Source organism: Pinus tabuliformis, chromosome 2_1, assembly GCF_031772625.1.
Source record: "Pinus tabuliformis cultivar Carrire ecotype Pingquan chromosome 2_1, CPIR1, whole genome shotgun sequence".
Lineage (NCBI taxonomy): Eukaryota > Viridiplantae > Streptophyta > Pinopsida > Pinales > Pinaceae > Pinus > Pinus tabuliformis.
This window is the reverse complement of record NC_142299.1, coordinates 527,889,531-527,911,724: the sequence shown is the minus strand read 5'-3', so window position 1 is coordinate 527,911,724 and position 22,194 is coordinate 527,889,531. Positions and strand designations below refer to the sequence as shown.

The 22,194-nt window shown below is 33.8% G+C and overlaps 1 protein-coding gene and 1 pseudogene across 2 annotated transcripts; both read right to left on the bottom strand.

The window, feature by feature from the left end:
• Positions 1–3,143: 3,143 nt before the first annotated feature.
• On the bottom strand, positions 3,144–4,815 carry LOC149201292 (putative serine/threonine-protein kinase WNK11 pseudogene; annotated as a pseudogene). Its single transcript, XR_016253408.1, has 2 exons — positions 4,690–4,815; positions 3,144–4,405 (listed from the first exon to the last, which is right to left on the bottom strand). The product of XR_016253408.1 is annotated as a putative serine/threonine-protein kinase WNK11 pseudogene (transcript).
• Positions 4,816–13,458: 8,643 nt separating this feature from the next.
• Positions 13,459–15,099, bottom strand: LOC149201291 (putative serine/threonine-protein kinase WNK11). Its single transcript, XM_089399701.1, has 2 exons — positions 14,993–15,099; positions 13,459–14,709 (listed from the first exon to the last, which is right to left on the bottom strand). Exon 2 carries the CDS (start codon positions 14,509–14,511, stop codon positions 13,663–13,665), a length of 849 nt encoding a protein of 282 aa, XP_089255827.1. The 5' UTR covers positions 14,512–14,709; positions 14,993–15,099; the 3' UTR covers positions 13,459–13,662.
• Positions 15,100–22,194: the final 7,095 nt, after the last annotated feature.

The window sequence follows — 22,194 nt, the reverse complement described above, 5'->3', positions numbered from 1 at the left end:
ACGTTGAGAACAATGAGGAGAACAGGGCATTTGCCCCTGTTTTTATAGTGAAGGAGGCGATGCTTCCTCATGGGATCGAAGTAAATGCCTGTAATAATGGTGGTACCTTGCTGGTGGGTGATCTGAGGAGTCGCACAAGCGGGCCTGTCCCTGGAAGAGTTGGAGCTCATGATGAAATTGCTAGGTTGACGAGCCAGGTGCCAAGTGTGTGGTACGATCCTTCGCCAAGGGTGGTGGCGCGTGAGGGTGGGTGTGCTCCCTGAGCTATCATGCCTGAGGCTGATCCTTCGGGCCTTGTACCACCGTCTTCCACTCAGAATTGCCATTAATGGTTGTGATTCCTTACCATACAAATCCTCTCCGTGCATGCTGAAGGGACGGTGTTTGATGTGCCGGATCCCGTCGCTTAAATTGTTTTGATTTCCAATCCGCATGAGCTGTTGCCGCCATGAGTGCCACCGCCCCCTGTGTCCAATCAGCCCATTACGGGCTTGAAGATGACACTCCCTACTTGTCTTCTCGTAGTTTCGAGATTGTTGCCAGGTGCCATCCTCGGTTAAGGTTGGGTGACCTGAGTGAGATCTTTCGCTGCCAGTTGTATGCATTCTTCCTTTATGGTTGGGTCATCAAACTCCCGCCAGCATCTGTCAATGGCCATGTTGGGGTTGTCTGCTCCACAGTTTGCTAGGTGGTCAGCAAGACCATTTGCTTTTCTTCTGGTTGTTTGGAAGATAAGACCCTTCATCCCCATCACTAGCTCAGCTATGTTCTCCGTTGCTTTGGCCAGCCTCCAATGCTTGGTCGCTTTGCTTATGCCCGTGCCCGTCTGTAGGCGTTTAGCCGCCAGGTATGGATAAGTTATTTAATATTGTAATAATTTTATTTATTTATTATTGAAATAGAATTATAATTATATAAGTTTTTATATCATCTAGGTTAATTTGGAATTGGATGAAATCCTTAAGGACATTTTTCCACAATTCATGAATCTTAGATCATGATAGAACTCATGCATGATTTTTATTTTTTATTAGTGTAATATTTGTAGTTGTAAAGAAGGTTTACCTACAACAATATTAGTTTAATGGAGCATGGCTGGAGTGGAATATGGAAATTTTATAATATGTATTTGAGCATACTAAACTATGTTTCCATCTTTTAAAAGTGGGACTAGCTATATGGTTTTGATATATACAGGGGCATATGCCAATTAATTAAGGGAAAGATAATAAAGTATATATAGTTATATGAGTGTGATATGTATAAGAGCATATGACAGTTAATTAAGGGAAAGACGATTTAAAAGTTGGGTTAGGTATATGGTTGCGATATGTACAGGGCATATAGCAATTAATCAAAGAAAGACAATTGATTGTATAATATTTATTTTATCAATATGCTTGAAAAGCAGGGATCATTGTCATGTTATTATGAAAAGGGAAATATTATATCAACATAAAGTTGTAATAAAAATCTAATCAATTATCAGTAACTTATTTTGTATATGCATTAAACAACTAGAATCTAATTAAAAATAACTTACAATTTTGTAATGTATTACACAACAAGAATCTCATTAAAAAGAGCACTTGGAAATTCAACTGAAATTCTAATAACTGTGGATACAAAATGGGCACACAGTAAGTCTAACCATGTCCAAAAACGTATTACTTTAAAATCGTAAAGATTGTTTTGTATATGTATTGCACAACTAGAATCTAATTTAAAATAACTTACAATTTTGTAATGTATTACACAACAAGAATCTCATTAAAAAGAGCACTTGGAAATTCAATTGAAATTCTAATAATTGTAGATACAAAATGGGCACACAGTAAGTCTAACCATGTCCAAAAACGTATTACTTTAAAGCGTAAAGATTGTTTTAATATAAACTAGTAGCTTTAAGTGAAGGTAAAACAACCATGAAATATGTGCTAAGTTGCAATACTACAATACTCAATTTAAGTGGGTAGTTGGAACCATTGAGTTCTTTTTCACTTTTCAAAATTTGCTTTGCAGGCTAACTCTTGCTCTAAGATGACATTCTAATACTTTTCTAAGATGACATTCTAATACTTTACACCACGTGAAATCTCTAACAATCTTACCCTACCTAGCTCTAAGATGAAATTCTAATACTTTTCTAAGATGACATTCTAATACTTTACACCACGTGAAATCTCTAACAATCTTACCCTACCTACAAACGACATAGCCATAGTTTAGAGTTTCTACTAAATGTTTCATATTAGGAAGTTAGTTTAGAATTTTAAAATTTTTCTAAAATTTATGTAATATCAATATTTAAAAATTTATATTCTAAACAAAACATACAATATTTTAATTGATGAAATTTCCATTTTACAATAAATTATTTTACCAACAAATCAAATTTAAAATAATTAAATGGCAATAAATTTAATACCCAAATTATTGTATCTAAAATACTTTTTCATATTACAAAAATTAAGAAAGATCCAAATAATTTTAACACAGATACTTTTCCAAATTACAAAAATTATCTATAATATAAAAGCTAAAAAATAACCAAATAATTTTATTTACCACAAACTATTTAAATTTCCATATTACAAAAATTATCTATAATATAAAAGCTAAAAAATAACCAAATAATTTTATTTACCACCCACTATTTAAATGCCCACTAAATATAATACCTTTCTTTAACTTTCCAAATTACAAAATGCAATTGCAAAATGCAAAATCTAAACTAGATAAAACAACTGGGAATATAACTCACTATAAATCTATACACATATAATATAATTATCCTTTCTAAATTGCAAAATCTATGAGATATCAAAATAATATGACTAAATCCAATTATAAATCCATACATATCTATTTACCACCCACTATTTAAACAAACCCAGTAAATATAATACATTTCCTTAACTTTCCAAATTGCAAAATTTAAACTATATAAAATATCTAGCAATATAGCTCACTATAAATCTATATGGGTCTAATATAATTTATCCCGGTTCCACACATTGCAAAATCAAAGAGATATCAAAATAATATAGCTAAATAAAGAATTATAAATCTATACACATCTATTATCATTATCTCATTATCTCTTTAGATTGTGTTATGGTTAACTATAACAACATTCTCTTCACATTAACTATTAAAAAAATTGGGCAGATTTCAAAAATAAATTGGCAAAATAAAGAGCAGGAATCCATCTATCCTGTTATAGTTAACTATAACAACATTTTCTTCACATTAACTATTAAAAAAATTGGGCAGATCTCAAAAATAAATTGGCAGGAATCCATCTATCCTGTTCAGTCAAACAAGCTGGCACCTAATAGGTGCTCGCTTGTACTCCTTTAAAAAATGGGTCCACCAGAAGTTCTGCAGCAGAAGGCCTGACTGGTGCTGCTGCCAGGCATTTTTCAATAAACTGTCTCATTTCTTGATTGGTAACCTTTTCCAATGCTGCAGGCCTTATATCAGAACTCACCTTCTTATAAATTTGAGCAACGCTACGGCACTCACTGTAAGGAATTTCCAAAGTAACCATCTCCAGCAAGCACATGCCGAAGGAATAAATATCTACAAGCTCATTATAATCCTCCTCATATAATTCTGGGGCCATGAATTCCGGAGTACCGAGGACAGTGTGTGCACAACAATCATTTCCCAGTGTAGTGGCAAGACCAAGATCCCCAATCTTCAGAACACCACTATTGCCATTCACAAAAATATTGCTGCAATTCAAATCTCTATGAATTACACAAGGCTCATGATTAGGAAGATAATGCAATCCTCGCAGTATCTGAAGTGCCCAATTCTTCAAAGCCTTCACGGAGACATGACGGTGCTTCTGGCGGTACTCTCTCAGAGTCCCCGATGTACAGACCTCAGTGATGAAATTCACATGACTTGTCTTTTTATCGAGCCAAGCATTGTAGAGCATAATCATGTTTTTGTTCCTGAGAGATTTCAACAGGCGGACTTCTGCATAGATCCTCTGTATGGAAGCATCATCTAGGTTTTGCAGAGGCACCTTGTTCCAAGCAACCTCAATACCCTGTTCTTGATCAAAAGCTCGGTATACCTTTTTCATAGCACCACGGCCCAGCAAATCTTCATAGCGACCATACCTACCAGTGGGATCCAGTTCCACAAAGGGCTCCCTGTCCTTATCACAGGTGTCATATTCTAGACTAGGCATTTCTCCACCTCCTGAAAATGAAAGGAAACCCTAACCCCAGAATTTGAATTTAATAAACAGAAGCCCTTGCAGGGCTATAGGAAGACACAGAAATGGAGATTTTCCCTAAATTCAGAAGACGAACATACAGCAAAGACAGAAGACTTTGCTTCCTGTGGGAATAATGAAGAAACTAACAGCATTTTCGCTCCAGAGATACTGAAAAAACAGAGCGGCCGGATTCAGAAAGTCACCCAATAAATTGAAGTGTAAAACTTAAAATTGCCAGGCAATCTTAAATCAAACCAGGAAATCCAAAACCCTAACTCTACACACAAACAAATTCTGTCGGCAGAAAAGAAATCTCATAAAACTATTTCGATAAACAGAATCCTCAGAAAATTAAAACTGTGAACAGAACCATTGCAGTGCAGAGAGTTCCAAACGCAGTGATAAAGGAAAACAACGTTATAAAAACAAATAGGAGGATGCAGAAAACATACCTGTCTCTGTGACCACAGAAATCGCTCAAAGTTGATCTCAGAGAAAAAATATTTAGGTCGAGAACAGGCAGAGCAACCTGAGGATGTGAATAACGGATGTGTATATATATATACTAGAGGTTGGGTTTGACAGAGATACCCATAAATATCTTTCGGATAAATTATGGGAACTGAATATTCCAAAACGGAAAAGCAATGACACGTGGAGTGATTCGTTATTTATGAGCTTTCCCAACTTGAATTGTTTTGTTTTTTTTTATGATGGGTGACCATGCGTTTAAAGTGGTCTTTTGCTAAGGCAGTGATAAGTTTTGATTGAGTTTTTTTTGGTTAGCTTAACTTAACAGTACTTATTCATCTACTAGTTTAATTAATAGATGCAATTAATTTTATAATTGAAAAGTTTTGATTGAGTTTTTTTGGTTAGCTTAACTTAACATTTCTTATTCATCTACTAGTTTAATTAATAGATGTAAGTAATTTTATAATTAGTTTAATTAATGGATGTAAGTAATTTTAATTATAGGATTTTATAAAATCAGTTTAAGTTGTTTAATTTATAAGTTATTTTTGTTTTTCTATGATAGGTGACCATGGGTTAAAGTGGTATTTTGCTAGGGGTAGTGGTAAGTTTTGATATTGATTGTGGTTTTTGGGTTAGATTAACTAAATGGTATTTATTCATCTAGTAGTTTAACTAATGGATAGATGTAAGTAATTTTAATTTAGGATTTTATAAAACTAGTTGAAGTTGTTTAATTTATAAAATATAAAAATAGTTTAAGTTGTTTAATTTATAGAATTTGATGTTTTAAAAGATTTTCATAGTGTTGAATTTATTTTTACATTCCAAAACTTATTTTAAATAATACATAAATCAATTTGAAATAAGAGATTTCATCAAGATTGTGTGAGAAAAATATGTAATTATTTTCAATTATATAAATTTTTATAAAATTGAAAATATTTATTTACACTTTTATAAATTTTAGTAGTGAAATTGTTGTGTGGAAGGGGTCTCTTATCCCATAATTAAAAGAGTTTCATATATCAATTTGGTGTCTAACTTAACTGTGATTTAATTTTTTTTTTATTATTATTATAAGTTATTAGAATTTTCTAGATGATATATGAATACAATTCATTGGAAAAGCACAAGTTTAAAGTGGAAGAAAAAAAGAAAAATTGGAAGAATAGATCATTAATGTTGACGTGAAACAACTTTATTTATTCTTTATAGGTTGGCCAAAATGTTAGTTGTCATGCTTTTTCTATAGTTAATTTGTATTTTACCCTTATGTAGGTGTACATTCAGCCATATAATGTTTGTTAAGATAAGGTATGGTATAACTTCTATGTATTGATGGGCATGAATAACTCATTGAATCTTGTAACATTTTTTTTTTTTTTTTTTTTTAATTATTGAAATATAATGGTGACAGTTTCCATCCATTTAAGACTTTGATCAACTTTTTCATGATCTAGGTCAATTGGAATTGGAGGAAATCCTTAAGGACATTTCTCCACCTTTCACAAATCTTAGATCATGATAAAACTCTACTCATCCATGAAATTTTTGTGATATTCTTATTTGTTTTGTAGTTGGATCTTGGATGGAGTGGATATATTACCGTCTCAAAGCCTAAATTTGAGCACTTAATCAAATCATATACAAACACGTAACCAATTTTGCATCCAATCAAAATATCTGACATAGATTAATGTTATGAGATTGTTGAAGCAAGCATGTGGATAATGAGTGTAGAGGGATTGTTCAAGGACCTCAAGGAAATTAGAAAATATAATTCACTTAGGGATTAGGCCATACAAATAATAACGAGGTTGAAGCACTAGCAATGTATCCAGGGATCACTTTCTTAAAGGATATAGAGCAGTGTGTTGTGGTTATTGTTCGATACTCTCATTATCGTAAGACCATTGAGCCAAGGAAGTGCTCCTTTCTTCCCCAACTTCACTTGCATCTTTCAAAGATAATCTTACTCCTTCAAGCCTTTGATCAAGTTGATTTCTTTTAGATTAAGCAAAAATACAACTCTCACATTGATAAAATAACCTACACAGAGGGTATTAATTTTATTTCATTGACACAAGTTCTGTTGATTACATTTTTTTAGTAGATTTCTTTCTTGATACCTAAGGATTTATCATCTCATTGGAGCTTTCATAGCCTAAGCACATCATTTTTAGGACTAACAATTCATTCCTTACCATCACAACCACTCAACACAGAGATAGTTTCCTCATACATTGCAACTTTCATCCCCTTTTCCTAACACTATTTCAAAACCAAGAGGAAAGTGAGGATGGTTTCCACTTAAGCTAAGAGGAATTATGAACAACAAAGATATCCCCCACTAGCACAGTGCCCAAGGAGGTCTTAGTCAACACATCCAACCCAGAAAGTTAGTAAACCTGCCAACAAGCCTAGATATTGATCTAAAAATGAAAATTGAAGGTTTCAATAAACAATTTGCAAGCTAGTTTATGTATTTTAGGCAATGGATCATGGTTGCAAAAGTACATAAAATTAAATTAATTTTCATAATTTTTAACAGTTAAAAGAGGAAAAAATTGTAACATCAAACATAAGCAAATTGATAATGGAGTTCACCCATCTTGGGCTACGTCTCCAGGTGCAACTTCCAGTGGTGACCACTTTATTATATGCTCAAATTCTCAATACATCACATGCAAAATTTAATATGAAAATATAACACTGCCATTATGTCCGGAATGCTCAAAAACCCCTAATCTAGGCTATTCTTGAGCTCAAAAGGGCTTAAAATTGAGAAAAATATGCCCTCTTCTCTAAATTATTCTACAACTACAACCTATTAGCTCTCAACTCTGCAAATTTGGCAACAAATTTGCCTCTACTCCACTTTTCGAGCACTTTGATTATCCTCCTGCAAGTCATGGGTTTGAGCAGTTAGAGGAACGTTTAGTTGCAAAATTTTTAGTGTGATTGTTTTGTATTAAACAAAAATATTAATGGGGCATTAGCCCTTTGGTTAATCTGCTAAGCTAGTCATATGGCCAGATAGGACCATATTTCAGAAGCTATAGGCCATGCACCTAGTCCTTAACCTCCACTCCCATTGGCTCTGATCGCATGTCATCACATAAATGCGGGTCAAGGCCTTTGCCAACACCCCACCTCCGTTATCTTCGCCTTCGGTCATATGCTAACCGACATAGCTGTGGGTTGGGCCAGTCAGGCTAGCCCGCTGACCCACCCACTATCCCCAACCTCTTGGTTGTGGTAAATAAATATAAACCACCGACAATGGTTTAACAAGTGGCATGTTTGGTGTAACAGTTGGACATTGGTTTGTTGGTTGAAAGGTTGCATGCTAGATTCCTGCGAAGGCTTATTAGTCGGTCAAACAAATTTTGGCACCATCCAAAGTGTCATGTGGCGCCCTAAGATTGGGCCACGAGTCACTATATGATCGACCCATCTCACGAACCAACAAACAAATGAAAATGCGCCACATGTCCTCATATGATTGGCCCACATATCAGCTCTTAATTGGCCCCCTTTTGACATTCATACTACCCATTCAGATGATGATGTTAGCACCATGTCATCATACAAACTGCCACATGGCATCTGTACCTTCATAATCAACCACTTTGACTTTTTTGTTGTTTGGCCAAAACTTCATAATGTGATAACTTGCTCATACGATGCTGGTTTGAGGTGATTCAACCATCCTTGGAATCAACATGACGAGCACTACGTCTTGGTGCTAGTTTTGGAAGATTTTGAGCAGCTTGATTTTTGAGCATATTTTCTATCCCCTGGATCATATATTAAGGGGCATGGTTCCCTTCAAGATGAAGCCAAATAACAAACTCAACTAGGAAACACAACATTTAAGGGATGCCAACCCCTCAGGGGCCCAACCTTCAACCAACCAACCCAGCTAGGAAACCCAATGTTTGAGGTGTGCTACCCCCTTAGGGGGCCAACTTTCTAGGAGCACCTAATTTATTTTATTATTTAATTATGTGAGTTACACAGCAAGGCATCTCTTTCTATCCAGGAGTTTGTGCATATCCATTTTATATTATTTTGTAACTTTGAGTGACATACATACCTAGATTAGGGTTTTTGAATTGGAGACTTTGTAAGCCTATAAGGTCTCTTGGATTCCCTAATAAAATGAGGAAATTGTTTTTATCTTCTCCATGGCTTATCTGCTTTTTTGGATCAACTTCAGCTTCATCTTATGATTTCTTTATCTCTTGGATCAAATATAGTCCTGTCTTATGGACTATTTATCTAGCTCTTCTTTGAAGGTGTCTATTTTTAATCAATTGGAGCCATTGATTATGGCACATATGAAGGTTTCTTCCATTTTAATGGCCTAGCGACATTAATCTATCCATTATTTTATATTTTCCACATGATATCTTTAAGGAATTCACATAAAGTATTGAAGGTTGCTCAATGGCGTTTAACGAAATGCAATTTAAACTTACCATTGAAAATTAGTAGAAAAAGGAATGGAGGGAGCTAACTCTAAACTTGATGGTGTTGTCAAGAAGCAAGAACACCTTTACCTGAACATTGTTAAACATACTTTGGCTCCCAAAATATTAGGAAAAAGACACTAAGAACACACTTCTTGAGATTTTTGATACATAAGACCACCTTGTTTATCTAGTTGAATTTGTAGATCTCTCTCCTAAAGTGCTTGCTAGAAGTGCTCTACCATCAATCTATGGAAGGCTCTTAAAGAAAACCAATCACGACCAATGTTGAAGATGTGAAATATAAGTTAATTTAATCTACTATTTGATTAATAAACTATTTAATTTTACAACTTTTTGTTTGTTAATTGTAGAACTATATCTCTACAAATTTGTGAGAAAGATAATTCAATCTATTTTGATAATAGAGAATCACATGTTAGTCAAGTTAAACCTTCTATTTTTAGTATATTTAAGAAATGTATTTTTATTTGATAAATAAAGTCATAGTTCAATTTGAAAAAAATAATAATTTACTACACATGAATGAATTATCTATTTATGTAAATGATGCCTGAGGTATAAACACTAGAAGTGAGATACACCAAAAGTTTCTCAAAGATTAATGATAAATCACAAGGAAGGAATCATTGTAAAAGAATACATATCATAAACCAATATAAATGGAAACCAATAGTAAGAGTGTTTATTGACTTTCATGGAGTTTTATATTTCATTTACATAATCATATTCTTTTACTTTCGATTCTATATATTAATTCCAAATCTCATCAAAAATACACCAACAACAAATAAGAAGTATGAGATTGAAAAGCACAAGAGCAAATACGGATATGACCCAACTTTTTGTTCCATTTTTTTTTCATTTCTCTCTTTTTTTTAATTAATTTTATTTTATTTTAAAATTTAAGTTGCTTCAATTCCCAAATTGTTTCTATATTCATATTTTTTAGATATTCATTCATTGGTACTAAAAGTTTATGGTTTGGAGAAGAAAATGATACTCTCAACTAAAATGATTTTTTTAAATAATATATATTAAAATTAAAAATTTATTTATATAAATTTTGAAATAAAAAATATAAATGTAATTTTATATTACTTATAAAAAACTTTATAACAATACACTAAAAAATTATTTGTGAGGAATTTTTAAATTCCATGTATACATATACAATACACTAAAAAATATGAGTGAAAAATATTTAAATCCCATATACATATACACAAAATAAAGTGTTTATCATTTAAATCCCATATAAATATACACAAAATAAAGTGTTTTGATAATTACTGTAAAAGTAAATATTTTTATAATATAATTGAAAATTTTATAAAAAATAATAATAATAATAATTAGAAATTATGAGTAGTTAATTTCTAAGCCCTATGTACATGCACAAATTAAAATACATAACAAACATTAAAAACATTAAATTTAATAATACATTAATATTATGAAATGAAAAATTTAATTGAAAATCATTATAAAAAAAACATTAGCTATTAAATAAACCAAGAAAACCATCAAGCATCGTATGCATGTATATGGTAAATAAATAATATATATCCACTTCATATCTAAACACAAAATATAATATATTGCATATATATTCCACAACAAATGTAATATTTTAATAAATTATATATTTAAATCTATAACATAAAAATATTGGAAAATATGCATATTTATATTATATTTGTTTGGATATTCCATAGGAGAAAAAGCAATCATACATTCAAAGTGATTCTTTTGTTCTAACTTATGGTATTGTTATGGTTTGATAATGGGTCACAATGCGTCGAAAGTGTTTTATAGATTTTTTTTCCACATTTTTCTATAATTCATGAATCTTAGATGATGATAGAACTCATGCATGGTTTTTATTTTTATTTTTATTTTTTTATCAGTATAATATTTGTAGTTGTAAAGAAGGTTTATCTAGAACAATATTAGTTTAATGGAGCATGGATGGAGTGGAATATGGAAATTTTATAATATGAATTTGAGCATAGTAAACTATGTTTCCATCCTTTAAAAGTGGGACTAGGTATATGGTTTTGATATATACAGAGCCATATGCCAATTAATTAAGGGAAAGATAATAAAGTATATATAGTTATATGAGTGTGATATGTATAGGAGCATATGACAATTAATTAAGGGAAAGACAATTTAAAAGTCGGGTTAGGTATATGGTTGTGATATGTACGCGGCATATAGCAATTAATCAAAGAAAGGCAATTGATTGTATAATATTTCTTTTATTAATATGCTTGAAAAGTAGGGATCATTGTCATGTTATTATGAAAAAGGAAATATTATATCAACATAAAGTTGTAATAAAAATCTAATCAATTATCAATAACTTATTTTGTATATGTATTACACAACTAGAATCTAATTAAAAATAACTTACAATTTTGTAATGTATTACACAACAAGAATCTCATTAAAAAGAGCACTTGGAAATTCAACTAAAATTCTAATAACTGTGGATACAAAATGGGCACACAGTAAATCTAACCATGTCCAAAAACGTATTACTTTAAAGCGTAAAGATTGTTTTGTATATGTATTACACAACTAGAATCTAATTAAAAATAACTTACAATTTTGTAATGTATTACACAACAAGAATCTCATTAAAAAGAGCACTTGGAAATTCAACTGAAATTCTAATAATTGTGGATACAAAATGGGGACACAGTAAGTCTAACCATGTCTAAAAACGTATTACTTTAAAGCGTAAAGATTGTTTTGTATATGTATTACACAACTAGAATCTAATTAAAAATAACTTACAATTTTGTAATGTATTACACAACAAGAATCTCATTAAAAAGAGCACTTGGAAATTCAACTAAAATTCTAATAATTGTGGATACAAAATGGGCACACAGTAAGTCTAACCATGTCCAAAAACGTATTACTTTAAAGCGTAAAGATTGTTTTAATATAAACTCGTAGCTGTAAGTGAAGGTAAAACAACCATCAAACATGTGCTAAGTTGCAATACTACAATACTCAATTTAAGTGGGTAGTTGGAACCATTGAGTTCTTTTTCACTTTTCAAAATTTGCTTTGCAGGGTAACTCTTGCTCTAAGATGACATTCTAATACTTTTCTAAGATGACATTCTAATACTTTACACCACGTGAAATCTCTAACAATCTTACCCTACCTACAAACAACATAGCCATAGTTTAGAGTTTCTACTAAATGTTTCATATTAGGAAGTTGAAGTTTAGAATTTTAAATTTTTTCTAAAATTTATGTAATATCAATATTTAAAAAATTTATATTCTAAACAAAACATACAATATTTTAATTGATGAAATTTCCATTTTACAATAAATTATTTTACCAACAAATCAAATTTAAAATAATTAAATGGCAATAAATTTAATACCCAAATTATTGTATCTAAAATACTTTTTCATATTACAAAAAGTAAGAAAGATCCAAATAATTTTATCTCAGATACTTTTCCATATTACAAAAATTATCTATAATATAAAAGCTAAAAAATAACCAAATAATTTTATTTAACACCCACTATTTAAATTTCCATATTACAAAAATTATCTATAATATAAAAGCTAAAAAATAACCAAATAATTTTATTTACCACTCACTATTTAAATGCCCACTAAATATAATACCTTTCCTTAACTTTCCAAATTGCAAAATGCAAAATCTAAACTAGATAAAACAAGAAATATGGCTCACTATAAATCTATACACATATAATATAATTATCCTTTTCAAATTGCAAGATCTAAGAGAGATCAAAATAATATGACTAAATAACCAATTATAAATCCATACATATCTATTTACCACTGGCTATTTAAACAAACCCACTAAATATAATACATTTCCTTAACTTTCCAAATTGCAAAATTTAAATTATATAAAACATTTAGCAATATAGCTCACTATAAATCTATACGTATCTAATATAATTTATCCCCCGTTCCAAATTGCGAAATCAAAATCTAAAAGATATCAAAATAATATAGCTAAATAAAGAATTATAAATCTATACACATCTATTATCATTATCTTTAGATTGTGTTATAGTTAACTATAACAACATTCTCTTCACATTAACTATTAAAAAAATTATAACAACATTCTCTTCACATTAACTATTAAAAAAATTATCATTATCTTTAGATTGTGTTATAGTTAACTATAACAACATTCTCTTTCACATTTACTATTAAAAAAAATCGGTCAGATTTCAAAAATAAATTGGCAAAATAAATAGTTAGGCAGGAATCCATCTATCCTGTTATAGTTAACTATAACAACATTTTCTTCGCATTAACTATTAAAAAAATTGGGCAGATCTCAAAAATAAATTGGCAAAATAAATAGGCAGGAATCCATCTATCCTGTTCAGTCAAACAAGCTGGCACCTAATAGGTGCTCCCTTGTACTCCTTTAAAAAAATGGGTCCACCAGAAGTTCTGCAGCAGAAGGCCTGACTGGTGCTGCTGCCAGGCATTTTTCAATAAACTGTCTCATTTCTTGATTTGTAACCTTTTCCAATGCTGCAGGCCTTATGTCAGAACTCACCTTCTTATAAATTTGAGCAACGCTGCAGCACTCACTGTAAGGAATTTCCAAAGTAACCATCTCCAGCAAGCACATGCCGAAGGAATAAATATCTACAAGCTCATTATAATCCTCCTCATATAATTCTGGGGCCATGAATTCCGGAGTACCGAGGACAGTGTGTGCACAACGATCATTTCCCAGTGTAGTGGCAAGACCCAGATCCCCAATCTTCAGAACACCACTATTGCCATTCACAAAAATATTGCTGCAATTCAAATCTCTATGAATTACACAAGGCTCATGATTATGAAGATAATGCAATCCTCGCAGTATCTGAAGTGCCCAATTCTTCAAAGCCTTCACGGAAACATGACGGTGCTTCTGGCGGTACTCTCTCAGAGTCCCCGATGTACAGACCTCAGTAATGAAATTCACATGACTTGTCTTTTTATCGAGCCAATCATTGTAGAGCATAATCATATTTTTGTTCCTGAGAGATTTCAACAGGCGGACTTCTGCATAGATCCTCTGTATGGAAGCATCATCTAGGTTTTGCAGAGGCACCTTGTTCCAAGCAACCTCAATACCCTGTTCTTGATCAAAAGCTCGGTATACCTTCTTCATAGCACCGCGGCCCAGCAAATCTTCATAGCGACCATACCTACCAGTGGGATCCAGTTCCACAAAGGGCTCCCTGTCCTTATCACAGGTGTCATATTCTAGACTAGGCATTTCTCCACCTCCTGAAAAGGAAAGGAAATCCTAACCCCAGAATTTGAATATAATAAACAGAAACCCTCGCAGGGCTAGAGGAAGACACAGAAATGGAGATTTTCCCTAAATTCAGAAGACGAACATACAGCAAAGACAGAAGACTTTGCTTCCTGTGGGAATAATGAAGAAACTAACAGCATTTTCGCTCCAGAGACACTGAAAAAACAGAGCGGCCGGATTCAGAAAGTCACCCAATAAATTGAAGTGTAAAACTTAAAATTCCCAGGCAATCTTAAATCAAGCCAGGAAATCCAAAACCCTAACTCTACACACAAGCAAATTCTGTCGGCAGAAAAGAAATCTCATAAAACTATTTCGATAAACAGAATCCTCAAAAAATAAAACTGTGAACAGAACCATTGCAGTGCACAGAGTTCCAAACGCAGTGATAAAGGAAAACAACGTTATAAAAACAAATAGGAGGATGCAGAAAACATACCTGTCTCTGTGACCACAGAAATCGCTCAAAGTCGATCTCGGAGAAAAAATATTTAGGTCGAGAACAGGCAGAGCAACCTGAGGATGTGAATAACAGAGGTGTATATATATATACTAGAGGTTGGGTTTGACAGACAAATATCAGCTACGCATAAATATCTGGCTGGAGCTAACCAGCCATATATTGGGTATTTAATGTGCTCAGAGCAGCACGTCATTTAGCCGATAACGGAGCAGTCAAATATTATTTAATCTTGAATTTTCCGTGTTATCGGGTTAAGTCGCGTGCTACTTGAGGACATTAAATACCCAATATATGACTGGTTAGCTCTTTCCTAAATATCTTTCGGATAAATTATGGAAACTGAATATTCCAAAACGGATAAATTATGGAAACTGAATATTCCAAAACGGAAAAGCAATGACACGTGGAGTGATTCGTTAGTTATGAGCTTTCCCAACTTGAATTGTTTTGTTTTTTTATGATGGGTGACCATGCGTTTAAAGTGGTCTTTTGCTAGGCGAGTGATGGGTGACCATGCGTTTAAAGTGGTCTTTTGCTAGGACAGTGATAAGTTTTGATTGAGTTTTTTTTGGGTTAGTTTAACTTAACATTAGTTTAACTAATAGACGCAAGTAATTTTATAATTAGTTTAATTAATAGAGGTAAGTAATTTTAATTATAGGATTTTATAAAATCAGTTTAAGTGGTTTAATTTATAAGTTGTTTTTGTTTTTCTATGATGGGTGACCATGCGGTTAAAGTGGTATTTTGCTAGGGTAGTGATAAGTTTTGATATTGATTGTGGTTTTTTAGGTTAGATTAATTAAATGGTATTTATTCATCTAGTAGTTTAACTAATGGATAGATGTAAGTAATTTTAACTATAGGATTTTATAAAACTAGTTGAAGTTCTTTAATTTATAAAATATAAAAATAGTTTAAGTTGTTTAATTTATAGAATTTGATGTTTTAAAAGATTTTCACAGTGTTGAATTTATTTTACATTCAAAAACTTATTTTAAATAATACACAAATCAATGTGAAATAAGTGATTTCAAAAAGATTGTCTTTATTTAGAGAAAAATGTGTAACATAATTTTCAATTATATAAATTTATATAAAATTGAAAATATTTATTTACACTTTTATAGAATTGAGTGGTGAAATTGTTGTGTGGAAGCTGTCTCTTACCCTACAATTAAAAGAGTTTCATATATCAATTTGGTGTCTAACTTCGCTGTGATTTAAAAAAAAATAGAATTATTAATATATAAGTTATTAGAATTTTCTAGATGATATATGAATACAATTTATTGGAAAAGCACAAGTTTAAAGTGGAAGAAAAAAAGAAAAATTGGAAGAAGAGATCATTAATGTTGATGTGAAACAACTTTATTTATTCTTTATAGGTTGGTCAAAATGTTAGTTGTCATGCTTTTTCTATAGTTAATTTGTATTTTACCCTTATGTAGGTGTACATTCAGCCATATAATGTTTGTTAAGATAAGGTATGGTATAACTTCTATGTATTGATGGGTATGAATAACTCATTGAATCTTGTAACATTTATTTTTAATTATTGAAATATAATGGTGAGAGTTTCCATCCATTTAAGGCTTTGATCAACTTTTTCGTGATCTAGGTCAATTTGGAATTGGATGAAATCCTTAAGGATATTTCTCCACCTTTCACAAATCTTAGATCATGATAAAACTCTACTCATCCATGAAATTTTTGTGATATTCTTATTTGTTTTGTAGTTGGAAAGAAGATTTGCCTATAACAATATTAGTTTAAAATAGCATGCATGTTAGGATCTTGGATGTTAGGATCTTGGATGGAGTGGATGTATTACCCTCTCCAAGCCTAATTCGAGCACTTAATCAAATCAAATACAAACACGTAACCAGTTTTGCATCCAATTAGAATATGTGACATAGATTAACATTATGAGATTGCTGAAGAAAGCATGGGGATAATGAGTGTAGAGGGATTGCTCAAGGACCTCAAGGAAATTAAAAAATAGAATTCACTTAGGGATTAGGCCATACGACTAATAATGAGATTGAAGCACTACCAATGTATCTAGGGATCACTTTCTTAAAGGATATAGAGTAGTGTGTTGTGGTTATTGTTGAAGACTCTCATTATCATAAGACCATTGAGCCAAGGAAGTGCTCCTTTCTTCCTTCGCTTGCATCTTTCAAAGATAATCTTACTCCTCCAAGCCTTTGATCAAGCTCATATATTTTAGATTAAGCAAAAATACAACTCTCACATTGATAAAATAACCTACACAAAGGGTATTTATTTTATCTCATTGACACAGGTTCTCTTGATTGCATTTTTTAGTAGATGTTTTCTTGATACCTAAGGATTTCTCATCTCATTGGAGCTTTCATAGCCTAAGCACATCATTTTTTGGACTAACAATTCATTCCTTAACATCACAACCACTCAACACAAAGATAGTTTCCTCATACATTGCAACTTTCATTCCCTTTTCCTAACACTATTTCAAAACCAAGAGGAAAGTGAGGATGTTTTCCACTTTAGCTAAGAGGAATTATGAGGAACAAAGACATCCCCCACTAGCATAGTGCCCAAGGAGGGCTTAGTCAACACATCCAACCCAGAAAGCTAGTAAACTAGCCAACAAGCCTAGATATTGATCTAAAAATGAAAAATGAAGGTTTCGTTAAACAATTTGCAAGCTAGTTTATGTCTTTTAGGCAATGGATCATGGTTGCAAAAGTACACAAAAATAAATTAATTTTCATAATTTTTAACAGTTAAAAGAGGAAAAAATTGTAACATCAAACACAAGCAAATTGATAATGGAGTTCACCCATCTTGGGCTATGTCTCCGGTGCATCTTCTAGTGGTGACCACTTTATTATATGCTCAAATTATCAATACATCAACATGAAAGATTTAATATGCAAATATAATATTGCCATTGTGTCCAGAATGCTGAAAAACCCCCATCTAGGCTTTTCTTCAGCTCAAAAAGGCTTAAAATTGAGAAAAATATGCCCTCTTCTCTAAATTATTTTGCAACTACAACCTATTAGCCCTCACCTCTGCAAATTTGGTAGCAAATTGGCCTCTACTCCACTTTTCGGGCACTTTGATTATCCTCTCGCAGGTCATAGGTTCGACTAGTTAGAGGAGTTTTTAGTTGCAAAGTTTTTGGTGTGATTGTTTTGTGTTAAGCACAAATATTAATGGAGCATTGGCCCTTTGGTTAATCTTCTATGCCATTCGTATGGCCACATAGGGTCATATGTCAGAGGCCATAGGCCATGCACCCAGTCCTTAGCCTCCGCTCATATCGACTCTGATCACATGTCATCACATAAACGGGGGTCAAGGCTTTCACTGACACCCCGCCTCCATTACCTTCGCCTTTGGTCATATGCTAACCAATATAGTTGTGGGTTGGACCAGTCGGGCTAGCCTGCTGACCCACCCACTATCCCCAACTTGTTTTTTTTTCCCTTGGAAAAAAGTCGTAATTTCCATTAATAATAAGAAATTACATTTTGTAGATGTCATAGCATATGCATATTGTGGCTAGATAGCCAGTCAAATAAGTGATACAAAAATGATACAAAAAACATGGTCTCCTCGCATGGAGCACTGTAAAAAATATCCCAAAAATGGTGACTGTCTTTTCACAGAGAGAATGATAGTTGTAAACATCTAAAAAATGGAAACTGTCTCTTCACAAAGAGATCGATAAACTGTAATGTATGTTCATGTGCATCTTAAAAAAGAAAGCAATACATAATTATATACAATTGTTCAAAAAACCATGATGAGCTTATAGCCCCTGATGAGCATGCAAATCGATGACAGGTCTATGATAATGATGGTAGAATACTCCATCGATTTCTTCCTGGATTAACCAATCTTCATCCTGCTTGAGTGCTGCCTCCTTTGATAGGAAGTCTGCCCCTGAGTTGCGCTCCCCGATGAGAAGACTTCACCCTGGGCTGCCTTGTATCTCGTCATTGGAGGAGAGGAAGGTTGAATAGGAGCCTTTCCATGCTTTTTCTGCACTCCAACAACAGGAGCCTCAACTGTATCAGAGGTCTTTGATTGCTCCTCTGTATGATCCACTACAGCAGGTTGTTGAGGCTGTTCAACAGGGGGATCCATATCCATTTCCTGAGCAGTCTTTTTGTTCTTTCGATTGAGTGGGCAATCCCTGAAGAGATGTCCCACCTTATGGCATCTTCTACAATGATATGGAATAACTTCATAATATAACAACTGTTTACGCAAGGAAGATCTCCACTGAATCGTAATATGCTCCTATAGTCCACCTCTGGTATCCAAATGAACCAATATCCTCGCGAAAGCCATCATGCTCATAGTCTGATAGGATTTATCATACTCCATGTAGGTACCTAGTGAGTTCCTAATCCTTCTGAAAATTTCCTCGGACCAATACTGTAATGGTAGGCTAGGTAGCCTGATCCAAATAGGGCCTACACCAATTTGCTTAGTCTCTGGCTCAAATAGAGGTGTCCAACGCTTTAGTAACACAGGGGCATGTTCAAAATGCCAAAAGAAGGAAAGGACCCAGTTCATATGATCCGCCCTAGCAAATCTCAGCGTGAACCATCCCCTCACAAATGTTTGGACAAATGGGATGTTCGCCAGGTGATGGCCCCAAATCTCTGACGCCCAGGTCTTCAAACGAGCTGCCGAGTAGTTCCTGCCTCTGATTCTGCGAACCAAAACCCTATCTGCGTAGTCCATAGTATCACCCCACTGAATGTCCTCCTCAAGTTTTAGGATCACGTCGTCTACCTTAGTCTTGAAGCATTTTTGCTTCTTCTGGGGTCGGGATGCAGAGATATGGGGTTGCTCAGAAACCCTCGCTGAATCAGGGTCCTCGGTCGAAGGGTTAGGGTTTGTAGGAATTTCAGGGATGGCCTCCGAGAGCGGAGGTACAAAGGTAAAACAACCCGAGGGGGGAGCAGAAGAGGAGGAGGGATTAAGGTCAATGCTTGGGGGCTTAGCAGAGGGTACGTCAGTGGATAGCTCGGCTAGGTGGGGTGACAGGTCCGATATAGGGGCTTCCAATTCCGGGGAAGGGTTTATACAACCCGTAATAAACCCTAGTGTAGTCGGGGACGACGGAAGCGATGAGAAAGCCGGCCAAACAGGAGGCTCGTCCAATAGTACAGTAGTAGAATTGGCAGGTCCAGAGAACTGAGGGTAAACTTCAAAATTGCTAGTAAAACCTTCACTGAAATTTAACATACCTTCAGAGGCGGCATACATGGACTACCAGATGGAGCCTTCCTCTAGCGGTTCATCCAAATAATCCAAAGCATCAAGGTCCATAATGGCAGCGGCACTGAGAACGATGGTAACTGCCTCCAACAAGTTGGCCGACGGGAAACGACACCGACAGAGGTGGAATGGAAACAAAATCACAATGTAAACGACGGGGAGCAGTAAGTTGGTGCGAGGTAAATGGTAACAGGTAAAAAATGCTCAGGTAAGTCGCAAACGATAGCAGAGGAACCCAAATGCGAAAAGACTGGCACGACGTAGACCAAAAACCCTTAACCCCAACCTGTAGGTTGGGGGTAAATAAATATAAACCGTCGAAAATGGTTTAACAAGTGGCATGTTTGGTGTAACAGTTGGAAGTTGGTTTGTTGGTTGAAAGGTTGTGTGTTCGATTCCTACGAAGGCTTGTTAGACGGTCAACCAAATTTTGGCACCATCCAAAGTGTCATGTGGCGCCCTAGGATTGGGCCACGAGTCACTCTGTGATTGGCCCATCTCACGAACCAATAACCAATTGACAATGCATGACATGTTCTCATACGAATGGCCCAAATATTAGCTCCTCATTGGCCCCCTTCTAACATTTGTACTGCCCATTCAGATGATGATGTCAACACCATGTCAGCGTATGGACTGCCACATGGCATCTGTACCTGCACAGTCTACCACTTTGACTTTTTTTTTGTTTGGCCAAAACTTCAAAATGTGATAACTTGCTCATACATGTTAGTTTGAGGTGATTCAATCCTCGTCAGAATCAACATGATGAGCACTACGACTTGGCGCTAGTTTTGGAAGATTTTAAGCACTTGATTTTTGAGCATATTTTCGATCCCCTGGATCATATATTAAGGGGCATGGTTCCCTTCAAGATGAAGCCAACTAACCAACTGAACCAGACAACACAACATTTAAGGGATGCTGCCCCCTTAGGGGCCCAACCTTCAACCAACCAACTCAGCTAGGCAACCTAATGTTTGAGGTGTGCTACCCCCTTGGGGGCCCAACTTTCTAGGAGAACCTACATTTTTTTACTATTTAATTGTGTGAGTTACATAGTAAGGCATCTCTTTCTATCTAAGAGTTTGTGCATATCCATTTTATATTATTTTGTAACTTTGAGGGACATACATACCTAGATTAGGGTTTTTGAATTGGAGACTTTGTAAGCCTATAAGGCCTCTTGGATTCATTAATAAACTGAGGAAGTTGCTTTTATCTTCTCCATGTCTTATCTACTTTTTTGGATCAACCTTAGCTTCACCTTATGATTTCTTTATCTCTTGGATCAAATATAGTCCTGTCTTATGGACTATTTTTCTAGCTCTTCTTTGTAGGTGTCTATTTTTAATCAATTGAAGCCATTGATTATGACACATATGAAGGTTTCTTCCATTTTAATGACCTAGCGACATTAATCTATCCATTATTTTATATTTTCCACATGATATCTTTAAGGAATTCACATAAAGTATTCAAGGTTTCTTAGTGGCCTTTAACGAAATGCAATTTAAACTTACCATGGAAACTTAGTAGACAACGGAATGGAGGGAGCAAGCTAACTCTAAACTTGATGGTGTTGTCAAGAAGCAAGAACAACTTTACCTGACTATTGTTAAACATACTTTGGCTCCCAAAATATTAGGAAAAAGAGGCTATGAACACACTTCTTGAGATTTTGGATACCTAAGACCACCTTGTTTATCTAGTTGAATTTGTAGATCTCTCTCCTAAAGTGCGTGCTAGAAGTGCTCTACCATCAATCTATGGAAGGCTCTTAAAGAAAACCAATCATGACCAATGTTGAAGATATGAAATATAAGTTAATTTAATTTACTATTTGATTAATAAACTATTTAATTTTACTACTTTTTATTGGTCAATTG

Bases quoted from the DNA above. Each gene is read 5' to 3' on its own strand.
- LOC149201291 (XM_089399701.1), bottom strand. From the start codon at position 14,511: ATGCCTAGTCTAGAATATGACACCTGTGATAAGGACAGGGAGCCCTTT.